The sequence below is a fragment of the Nothobranchius furzeri genome, unplaced genomic scaffold (genome assembly GCF_043380555.1).
Source record: "Nothobranchius furzeri strain GRZ-AD unplaced genomic scaffold, NfurGRZ-RIMD1 Scf029, whole genome shotgun sequence".
Lineage (NCBI taxonomy): Eukaryota > Metazoa > Chordata > Actinopteri > Cyprinodontiformes > Nothobranchiidae > Nothobranchius > Nothobranchius furzeri.
In genome coordinates, this window is record NW_027223046.1 from 1,302,424 (window position 1) to 1,314,508 (window position 12,085).

The 12,085-nt window shown below is 41.4% G+C and overlaps 1 protein-coding gene across 1 annotated transcript in view; it reads left to right on the forward strand.

Moving 5' to 3' along the window:
• Positions 1 to 3,220: 3,220 nt before the first annotated feature.
• LOC129155897 (uncharacterized) overlaps positions 3,221 to 12,085 on the forward strand; it is a 30,026-nt gene continuing 21,161 nt past the window's right edge. Inside the window, 4 exon segments of the mRNA XM_070547787.1 lie at positions 3,221 to 7,399; positions 9,176 to 9,208; positions 9,544 to 9,615; positions 10,957 to 11,018. Of these exon segments, the coding sequence (XP_070403888.1) occupies positions 3,221 to 7,399; positions 9,176 to 9,208; positions 9,544 to 9,615; positions 10,957 to 11,018 (4,346 nt within the window).

Consider the following 12,085-nt stretch of genomic DNA (forward strand, 5'->3'; position numbering starts at 1 on the left):
GCTGTATAGAAACACAACTAAATGTATCCTTGTTGTCATGAATGTATTTCTTGTTGAATAGTGTAGAGTAATAGAATCTAACTGAGCCTATTGAGCTGAACAATTGTTGTCATATGTAATTATATTTCCAGAGCTACTGAGAATTATTTTAATAGACAATCAAATTGATGTTATGTTAGTTGAACTGTGAACCCAAACATGATTGGCTATGCCAATAGAGTGAAGCATTTGTTTAAGTCTGTAAGACTTTATGCTGTGATGTGACGAGAAGGGTCGATGCCAACTCGCTAACAGTCCTGTTGTTTACAGGCTGGGTTTTTTTTTTTCCTTGGGTTTGATCCCGACTCCTATGATCACTCACTTGGAACGAGAACTGGATTTCTTCCTGACGAGGGAGATGGCGAGCCTTAACCACTGAACGAACCAGGACATCTCAAGTAACTGAAGAGCAGACTGCTCTCTTCTGTGAACAATCTCAACGGTGTGGTAGGAAAAAATCGCACCACCGGACTCTGACTTTCACCCCAAGCGTGGGGATTTGACTTGACGCCGGCTGACTTGTGACTCATATGATCAAATCTCATACCGACCATTTTACTATTGTCGATTGTTTTCATCTGTTTTTGTGTGTTATCTTTATGTGTTATATTTCCCATTATTATTAAAATTTAGTATATAAACCATTTCATGCTATACCCGTGACTCCAGTCATTCTTAAACAACCTCCAATTCTCCCCGAGCCTAATTATTGGCCCATTTGTTTATTTTTTCTTTTAATTATCTTATTGTATCCTGTAATCCGGTTACATAAAACTTGGCGAGCCAGCCAGGAGAATTGTAGAGTTGTTACCTTAGCTAACCATTGACTGACATCATAAGAGTGCCTGGAGGTCACAGTGGTTTGCCATTTTGGCATTATTGGTACTTTTGAGTGTTTTAAAATGGAAGTTGTGAAAACAGGAAAGGTCAAAGTTTCAAATGCTGTTTTAATCAGTGGGTTAACTGATACAGACCTTGATAACGAAGTCTTTGGGTTTATGGAAGGATTCGGACCAGTTAACAGGCGCATTAAGTTACCAAACTGTGATCAGATTATTGTGGAGTTTCAACATGAAGCCACTGTTAAGGAATTAAAGAAACAATGTTTACCCTATGACAAACCTTGTACTAGGAACCCAGATGTTTTCTTTCATATTCAAGACCTAGCCAGCGCGTACAGTCTAGAAACTAGCACATCTGCCACTGATGCCTATCTGTCAGAGCTCAGGGACATAGCTGCGCGTAGCAATCAATCATTTAAAGACCTTCTAATGGAGGAACTGGCAAAAATTGGGGAATCTTTAGGAAGGGATACCCATGCATCTGAACCAGTCACTGAACCAGAGCCAATGCTCCATAGTGACCAAGTTACATATTCCCTGCCTTTAACACCAGAAGTTAACTATATGAACAACTCAAAGGACAATTGTCCACCTACAGAGACTGGAAAACAAAACCCTTGCATTCCACCAAATCTTTTAAACACACCTGAGGTTCAGCGAGTTATTGTGGAACACATTGTTAAAAGCAGTGAGGTTATCCCTCCGCCTACTTCACAATACAGACTAAAACCGTTCTCAGGGCGAGTTCCACACCCTTCTTTTGAAACTGACTATGATACTTGGCGTAGTAGTGTAGTGTTATGCATAAATGATCCTTCACTCACCAAGTCCCAAATTGTACGAAGAATCGTGGAGAGTCTGTCAGCCCCAGCAGCGAGCATCGTTAAAGCTCTTAGTCCAAAATCCGACCCGGAAACGTACCTTGAACATCTCGATTCAGCTTACGCAGCTGTCGAAGACGGCGACGAGCTCTTTGCTCGCTTCTTAAACACAAACCAGGACAGTGGTGAAAAACCTTCCGATTACTTTCAGAGGTTATACACCTTGTTAAACCTAGTTATTCAGAGGAATGGAATTTCCTCCAGTGACGCCGACCAGCAGCTGCTCAAGCAGTTTTGCAGAGGCTGTTGGGACAGCTCGCTGATTTCAAACCTGCAACTCGAACAAAAGAAAGACAACCCGCCTCATTTTACAGCACTTCTCCTCAAACTGCGCACTGAAGAAGACAAACAGGCTACTAAAGCAGCACGCATGAAACAACACTTAGGGGCACAACGAACTAGAGTGTATTCAAATGTGCAAACAACATGCTCTCAGAGTAAAAACACTTGTGAACTGGAAATAGATGATAACTGTGATGACTTACGCAAACAAATCGCTGAGCTCAGGAGCCAAATTGCACAGCTTAAGGTTAACAACACAGATAAAAAGGCAAAGAAAACTCAAAAAGAGTCAAAACCCCGTGTGGGGACTAAAATTCCAGATGAGCCCAAACAGATTCAGCAGATAACAGCAGTGGTGCCCAGACCAAAGCCTGGATACTGTTTTAAGTGCGGAGAAGATGGGCACATAGCTTCTAGCTGTAGCAACGAGCCAAATCCAGCACTAGTTGCAACTAAAAGACTTGCTCTTAGACAGAAGCAGCGCGAGTGGGAGATGTCAAAGCCAATTGCTCAGTCTCCTCCTTTAAACCGGTAGAAGCTCCTATCGTGGGACAGATAGGTGCTAAAGTAGAACCAAGTCCCTCTAAGGAAAGGACAGAGAGACTTTTTTGCAAGCCAGTTCATGCTCATTCAGTGCCAAAACTTCCCAAAAGATTAGTGGGTGGGCGATGCACAGCTACAGTCTCAGTTAACAGTGTTGAATGTAATTGTTTACTGGATTCAGGGTCCCAGGTAACCACCATTGCCAATTCTTTTTACCAAGAACACTTACCTGACCTCTCAATTAAACCCATCAGTAATCTGTTAGAAGTCGAGGGCGCAAACGGTCAAGCAGTTCCTTATTTAGGATACATAGAGATAAGTGTCACATTTCCAAAAGAGCTCGATCAGTCTGGACTTGAGTTACCTACCCTTGCGTTAGTGGTTCCGGATATAAGCTCAAACTCTGATACACCACTACTCATTGGCACAAACACACTCGATCCTTTGTATGAGCAATTGTCTGCCAATAACTTACCTGATTCCAAGGCACTCTCTTATGGGTACCAACACGTGCTAAAAGCCTTAGCAGTCAGAAAAAAACAAAGCAAAGATGGACGAGTTGGTGTGGTGAAGCTTCGAGGGAGAACCCAAGAAGTTCTCCCTGCAAATAAAAAACTGTTACTAGAAGGGTTTATGCAACCCAGCCAAAACAAGCATGAGCCTTATGCACTCATTGAACAACCCACCAATGGTTCTCTACCAGGGGGTATAATTGTAGACTGTTGCCTCATTTCCTTACCTTCACATGGTCCATACAAAGTACCTGTTGTACTAAGAAACGAAACTAACCATGACATCACATTACCCACTAACTGTGTGATCGCTGAGTTAGTTAAAGCCGATCGTGTTATGCCATATCCAGAACCTGACAAAAGTGATCAGAAAGTACTTGCGGCGTGTAGTTCGCAGCAACAGACTTCACCTTCAAACCCTCCTCTCAGTTTTGACTTCGGTACTTCGCCCTTGTCCGAAGAATGGAAAGGGAGGATCACCAACAAACTTAACACTTACTCCGATGTGTTTTCGCACCACGATCTTGATTTTGGTCATACACAACAGATAAGACATCACATCAACTTAAAAGACGAGACCCCATTCAAACAGAAATCTCGGCCGATCCATCCACATGATTATGAAGCCGTGAGAAAACATTTGGAAGCCCTCTTGGAAACCGGTATAATAAGAGAGTCGGAGTCTCCATTTGCCTCACCAATAGTGGTAGTTCGGAAAAAGAATGGTGAGGTACGTCTATGTATAGACTATAGAAAGCTTAATCTGCAAACCATTCGCGACGCATATGCCCTGCCTAACTTGGAGGAGTCCTTTTCTGCTCTCGCTGGATCACAGTGGTTTTCTGTGATGGACCTCAAGTCAGGTTACTATCAAATAGAGATGTGTGAAAAGGATAAACCTAAAACTGCTTTTGTTTGCCCGTTTGGGTTTTATGAATTTAACCGTATGCCACAAGGAATAACAAATGCTCCAAGCACTTTCCAACGGGTTATGGAAAAGTGTATGAAGGACATTAATCTGAAGGAAGTGTTAGTTTTCCTAGACGACTTGATCGTCTTTTCCAACTCCTTGGAAGAACACGAAACCAGACTTTCTCACGTTCTTGAACGGCTTAGAGAATACGGACTCAAGCTATCACCAGATAAGTGTCGTTTTTTCCAGACATCTGTGCGTTATCTTGGACATATAGTATCTCGAGATGGCATAAAAACCGATCCAGATAAGGTGGAAGCACTCAAAACATGGCCGAAGCCTCAGACTTTGAAGGAACTCCAATCTTTCTTAGGATTTACCGGTTATTACCGACGCTTCGTTAAAGATTACTCAAATATTGTCAAGCCACTAACATCTCTCACGGCTGGTTATCCACCCAAACGGAAAAACTTTAAAACACCACCATGTAGATCAAAGTACTTGAACCCCAAAGAACCCTTTGGGAATCGTTGGAGCCAAGACTGTGAGAAGTCCTTTCAAACTATTATTGAAAAACTTACCACTTCGCCAGTTCTTGGCTACGCTGACGCAAAACTCCCATATCTAGTACACACAGATGCTAGTACGACCGGACTCGGTGCAGCGCTATACCAAGTGCAAAACGGTGTCACCCAGGTAATCGCTTATGCAAGTCGCGGTTTAAGCTCTAGTGAAACTAGGTACCCTGCGCACAAGTTGGAGTTTCTAGCCTTAAAGTGGGCCATAACAGATAAGTTTCATGACTATTTGTATGGGAACACATTCACTGTCATTACTGATAATAATCCGTTAACTTACCTCTTAACAACGGCAAAACTCGATGCAACGAGCTATCGTTGGCTAGCTGCGTTGTCCACCTATAATTTTGACATCAGATACCGTGCAGGTACACAGAACGTTGACGCGGATGGCCTGTCTAGGAGGCTGCATGATAAACCTGAAGACAACTCAAAATTCACTGAGGAATGCCAACGACTAGATGAGTTCCGATCTCATCTTTTATCCTCTGTCAAAGAAGTCGAGCTTCAACTTCAAGCCGAAGCAGTGAAGGCAACATGCCAAAAGCACATGGTCTTGGATGAGACTGATTCTCCTTGTGGTTTAGTTCAGTCACTTGCCATGTCTGCAGCGGCCATTCCAGACCTATTCCAGTTGGAAGACAATAGTGACAGTTTCTTTGCTGTGCCCAAGTATAACCATGCTGACCTTGTCTCCTTGCAGAGGAAAGATCCAACCATTGGCCGAGTCATTCAGCTGCTTATGACTGACAATAAACCGCCAACTGATACTATTGCAGAACCCCCGGTGGTTCTTAACCTTTTGAGAGAGTGGAAACGGTTTGAGTTTCAAAATGATTTACTGTACCGGAGACGCCAATTAGGACCAGAGACATCATTGCAGTTAGTCTTGCCTGATTCATTACGTTCAACAGTCATGCAAAGCCTACATGATGATATGGGGCATCTTGGGGTTGAACGTACGACAGATCTCATTCGGTCCCGTTTTTACTGGCCAAGAATGGCTAGTGATATCGAAATCAAAGTTAAAACTTGCGAAAGATGTATCCGTCGGAAGGCCCTCCCTGACAAAGCTGCTCCAATGGTGAGTATTACCACCACCAGACCTATGGAGTTAGTTTGCATGGATTTTCTCTCCATAGAACCAGACAGTAAGAACACTAAAGATGTCTTAGTGATTACAGACCATTTTACAAAGTATGCAGTGTCCATCCCAACCAAAGATCAGAAAGCCACCACCGTCGCGAAGAACCTGTGGGAACATTTTTTAGTCCACTACGGGTTTCCTGAGCGTCTTCATAGTGATCAGGGACGGGATTTCGAATCACGTACAATCAAGGAACTTTGTTCTTTACTTGGTATCCGTAAAGTCAGAACGAGCCCTTATCACCCTCGTGGCAACCCCGTTGAACGGTACAATCGTACATTACTCAGCATGTTGGGAACTTTACAAGCCACTGAGAAACATCACTGGCGCGATTTTGTAAAACCACTTACTCACTCGTACAATTGTACAAAAAATGACGTGACGGGATACTCTCCCTACGAGCTAATGTTCGGTAGGCAGCCTCGGTTGCCTATAGATATTGCCTTTGGGTTACCGCATTTGAACAAGCCCTCTATAACTCATTCTCAGTATGTTAAAGAACTGAAGAGTCATCTGGAACAGAGTTATGACATTGTCATAAAAAACTCTCAAAAAACAGCGAGGAAGAACAAAGAACGGTTCGACAGAAACATTCGTGAGTCCACACTAGGTGTGGGAGATCATGTTTTAGTCCGAAATCTTCGCTTAAGAGAAAAGCATAAATTAGCAGACAAATGGGAGCAAACAGTGTATATAGTTCTCAAACAGATGGAAAACTTGCCAGTATACACTGTAAAACCAGAGAACGGAGAAGGACCCAACAGAACACTCCACAGAGATCTTTTACTGCCTTGTGGTTTTCTCTCTTCATTAGAAAATGAAACAGAACGCGTTACGAAACCTAGCAGACCTCATACAAGACAGAGTTCAGCCTTAGAACCTGACCCAGATGAGCCACTTGACGAAGAGGTAGATGAGTTTTATTACTCTGATCTTCCACAAGTGCTAAACCGACCATCCTATCAAATAGCGGTCACCTTGCCAAATAGGGAACTCATAGCAGATTCAGGACCGGTAAATAATATTCAACAACAAAACACACTATCCTTACACACAGGGGATCGCAAGGAACCAACCTTAGCTGGTAATGAAAATGCTGAATTGTCCTTACTTGACAAAGGCATCAACACCGAAACATTCTTACCTGACAGAATGAGTGAAACTGCGACATTCTTACCTGAAAGAGTGAAAGAAGCAGCAACATACTTACCTGAAAAAACGAAAAAAAACGAAGTATACTTACCTGACGTAGAAACGGGGGATGAAACTAACACAAACCTACCTCAATTGGATGGTGTCCTAAAGTCGCAGCAACGTGATGTAAGTTTTGAACCCATCATACACGATCAGACACATACATCTGAAAAGACCAAAGTCTTAGAGAATAGCTCATCAGCTCTGTCGGAAACAGAGAGCTCACTTCGTCCTGTCTCAGTTGAGAATCAAACCGAAACGGATGAGCATGATACTGTGCAACCAGAGATGTATGTCAGGAGATCTGAACGAAGTAGTCAGCCTCCTCAAAGACTAACTTACTCTCAATTGGGCAATCCACTAGTGACCGTAGTTAGGTCCCTTTTCCAAGGACTTAATAAAGCTTTTATTGACTCTCTTACTCAAGAAGTTGTGTACCCCGTAGAAACAATGCACAGGGACGTGCATGATATTTAATGGGGGAGGATGTAACCCAGAAGCTAGAACCTTAATGAGGTATTAACTAATTGGCTTACTAATATGATCCATCCTCAATTTAGATAAAATATAAAATATAAATTAAGGAAATTAACAATACTAATTAATAGATATCTAATTAACTAATAGATAATTTCATAATGAATTATTGGAAGGGTGAATAACTAAAATAACGAGTTTAATATTAAACATCGGTTAAAACAAGAATCTTGAACATCCCTAACAGAAACAGAAGAGGAAAGCTGTATACTATTGGTCCAGGTGGGAATCTGAAATTTCATTGGCTGAGAGAAATAAGTCCCGCCTCCGCGAAATAAAACCGTGCGACGCAGCTGAGCGAGAGGAGAGACAAACGGCTGTGCAGCACGCAGATACAGAAAGCAAAGACTGAGCGGTTAGAGAGAGAGAGAGAGAGAAAAAAAAAACAACGGTCGAGGCCGTGAAGAACCCTGATTTGGGTGCCGCATAGATAGAGGGAGAGGCGGACTTGACTCCTTCTAATAAGAGCTAGGAACTTGGAACCAACGCGGTGAGTAAAGAAAAAAGAAGAGAAAAAGCTAACGATGCAACTTAAAAAAAAAAGGAAACTTAAATAGCTTATCAAATTAATTCCATTCTTATAGATTTGTGTGGAGACGACAGAGTGAACCAATCCTCTGTAGGAGGGAACCGTTGGAGCGCGTTGGTGAGTGAATGAGATTAAATTCAGTAAATTATTAAATTCAAAAAGCTAATTACAGCAACCGAGGTGACAGCAGTGGGCTGCTAGACGTTAGATCCCAGGAGTTAACATCTCAAACTACCAGTTAACGGTGGTAGGGCATATAGGAGTTAACGGCTCAAACCGCCAGTTAACGGCGGTAGGGCATATGGGATTCCCAGGAGTTAACGGCTCAAACCGCCAGTTAATGGTGGTACGGCCTAGATGTACAAGGTCCTCAGGGGCGTTATAGCCAACGCCATAGAATTACAGTTGGTTACAGTTGGATTATTCAAACTCCTGTTTGTACGGTATCAGTGAGGCGGCTTTGTCTAGGCTTCAGCTTGTTCAGAGTTCTGCAGCAAGGTTCTTGACTGGAGCTGAAAGAAGACACCACATCTCACCTATTCTTAAAACGCTTCACTGGTTGCCCGTTAAATTCAGGATCAATTATAAAATTTTACTTCTCACGTTCAAATCCTTGAACGGTCAAGCGCCTCCCTATCTGTGTGATCTCCTTCATTACTACACCCTCCTCGAGCTCTTAGGTCTGAAGATCAACTCCTCTTAACTGTCCCTAAGGCACGTTTGAAGACTCGTGGGGAAAGGGCTTTTTCAGTCTGTGCCCCAAAGTTATGGAACTCATTACCACTGCAAGTTAGGCAAGCTTCCTCTATCGCCGTCTTTAAATCTCGTCTGAAGACCCTCTACTTCACTTACGCATTCGATCCCTAATTCCATAACTCCTTCGCTCATCCATTGTCCCACCTAGTCAATTCAATTTTAATTTTGTGTTTTTATATTCTGGTTTTATTTGCTTTTACTGTTAATAGTCTGTTGTTTATATTTCTTTTGCTCCTTTTTACATTTTCCATCTACCTGACTATTTTAACTTGTGTTTTCTTGCTTGTTTTTTGTGCAGCGCTTTATATGGTTGTAATGCCGTGTTGAAAGCGCTATATAAATAAAAAGGTGTGGTATGGTTACTTTCTGATTCATGTAGTGACATGCTGTCTGTCTGAACATCTTTGATGTGTGACCCACAGGAGGGACTGGGACTGGAGCTGATGACAGGACTGGTACAGACATCCAACACCACAGACAAATAGACCAATAACAATAGACCCACCTTCCTCCACCTCTCTCCCTCTGTAAGCTTTTCACTTTCTGGAGATCTTCATCACTTTCTCCCTTTGACCATATTTGGTAGGAAGTTAAACCAAGAGCTCAGTGGTGGATGTGAGACCGGGTGAAGGTATTACCTTGTTTGGGTTGAATCATCATACCTGGGACCTTGTGTTGTTTGATGCTGACGGGAGGTTGTGATTAAAGCCACATAAAGGTGAAGGTGAGAGGTTTAAGGACACGGTCTGAGGTGTTGTCCTGTGTTTGTGTCCTCTGCATGGCCTGGTAGGAGTTTTGTATCATGTTTCCACACAGCAGCAGCAACAGCAATGCCACGCCCCAGCTTCTCTTTAGCAAGATGGTGAGGAAATTCTTCATTCCTGCCAATTTAACACACGTCTACTGGCTCTTTAAAATCACATTAGCCTCCCAGCTTCGTGGTTGTGTGTCTGAAGAGTGTTTTATTTTTTGCAGAGGGCAACTTTAGCATAAAAACCTCACATTCAATTTCTATTAACTCCAGACAAATCTCAAGTCCCATTTAAATCACTTTTAGACAACTGATCCAGCTTTAACACTTTTTAGAGAGTGACAGAACCTACACTGTAGAAATCAAAGTCAAAGTCTCCTTGCAGGACCTCACATGTCAGAGATTTAGACAGAGATCCTCTTATGATGAAAAGTGATGGAATTGCATCCATTTGGTCCAACCTTGAAGATGTTAGACAACTAGCACTCACACCATCTGTTGTGCATGGCTTTCAGCTGCTAATGTGAATATTTAGCTCTATGGTAGTCACTGTTTGAGGAACTTTTGCGCAGTACGAATGTCACAAATCACCATAAATTAAATTAAGTATTTTTAATTAAACAAAACCACGTTTTTGAAGCCCATCGGGAACAGGAAAAACGGGCTCACTGGTTTGTATTCCCCTTTATGTCTCATTTGAATATTCGGTGTGTGTTTCGGTGCATAGAGGTTTGTTTATACACTGGATGTAATCATTCAGCTGCATTTATCTGACAACACATAATTTGTTTCCGTGTTTTGTGATTTATTACATTCACCAACATGTCTAAAAATAATTTAAAAGTGAGAGATAAAAGCACCCCTTTGCAGAAACCCCTTCCGTGTTCTCTCTCCATCTGGTGGTGATTCAGTATCATTACAGCAACAATAAAAAAGAACAGTGGTTGCTACTTGATGGAAAATTTTTGAAAATAAAATAAACTTTGTTTGAACTTGGAAAATTGATTTTTAGCTTTTTAAAAAGCACCACTATGACAGAAAATGTCGCCCTCTGGTGGCAATCTAGTGATATTTCACAAATCATCTTTTAAAATTATTTATTTTCTAAGATTTGGGTTAAACTTTTTCACTGAGTAAATAAGTCTGAGCTTTGGCTCTAAACAATTAACAATATTTGATTTATAAAACAATGCTAGCTTACAGTAAGAACTGTTTGATGAATGAAGAACATTTTTAAAGGGAAAAATGTTACGTTAGGCAACCTGTCCTCGCCTAGATCACCATATTACCTTAGAATTAGTCTGATTATTTTAATTGCAGTAAAATCGTGAGGAAAGGAGTTTTTAAGAGTCAAACAACAGACCAAACTTGATTTTGTCTGTTGTTTATTATTTCAGCTCAATGTATTCCAGTTGTGAACTTTAAAAACGCGTTTATGTCCTTTTTGGGCAGACGAGGCTTTTCCCTACTAGCCTGCTTAACAAGATAAACATGCTTGTTTTTTTAATTGTCTGGTCATGACTAACCTTACCTTTAACCTGATAACTGAGGTTAACTAAAATTAAGCAATTGGGTTTTTCTAGTTTTTCTTCAGCAGTAAAAGTAACACTTTATGTTGTCTCTCACAGACTGAATGATAAAGTAACACCACTAATATGTCATAAATGTATAAATATTTAATGTGTGGTGATTTGGATAGTTTCTGACAAATCCTGACAAATTTATTTACATGGTTTTAATAAGTTGAGGGAACAGAATCTTTTGACTTTAAAATTCTTTACCCACATGACCGCCTAACGGCTTCCGTAGAAAAGTGTTTTGCCCCTCCAAAAGGATGCAGGAAGGTTCACAAATGAGAAGCTGTTCGTAAATGCACGTTCAGCAATTCGTATGATCTGTGAGTTTATATTACAAGTGTTCTTACAAATTATATTTGTGAACCACAGAGTGTGAACTTCAGAATTAGCGTGTGCATTTGTGGAAAATGTTGCGTGACTTATTTTTTCACATTATATTTATGAGTCAATGAGTGTGCGCGCACACACACACACACCTTTATGATGATCTCACAAACGCTGAAAACGCACGTGGAGCTGCACGTGACGCTGCCTGTTTACGCTTTATTACGTCGCTTTGTTACGTCATCCTGCCAGCCTATAAATAGGGCGCTAGAACCCGTTTGTCAGTCAGTCAGCTAAGCTTAGCTGGAAGGATGAGTAGATTCGGGGATCTCTTGTCAACTCGTACACTCATAAATTTCTGTAAATTTACTGCAGAATTCCAACAGTAACATACTGTTTTTCCAAATTACGGTAGCATAATGTTAAATCTGATGTTTTTTCTGTTGAATAACGACAGCTGGAAAATTACTGCAAAAAACCGGTCTGGTCTAATACAGTATTTCCTTTGAAGCACATTTTTGAAGTTGTCAACTTGAACAGCCAGTTACGTTGAAGAAGAAGAAAAAGAAGACAATCACTCTTCATCCTCCAACTTGAAAGCTTCTGAAGGCTCTTTAGTGAGATATTTCATTAATAACTATTAATGTGCATCAGTGCCGCTGCTGGGCTCTCTATCAGGC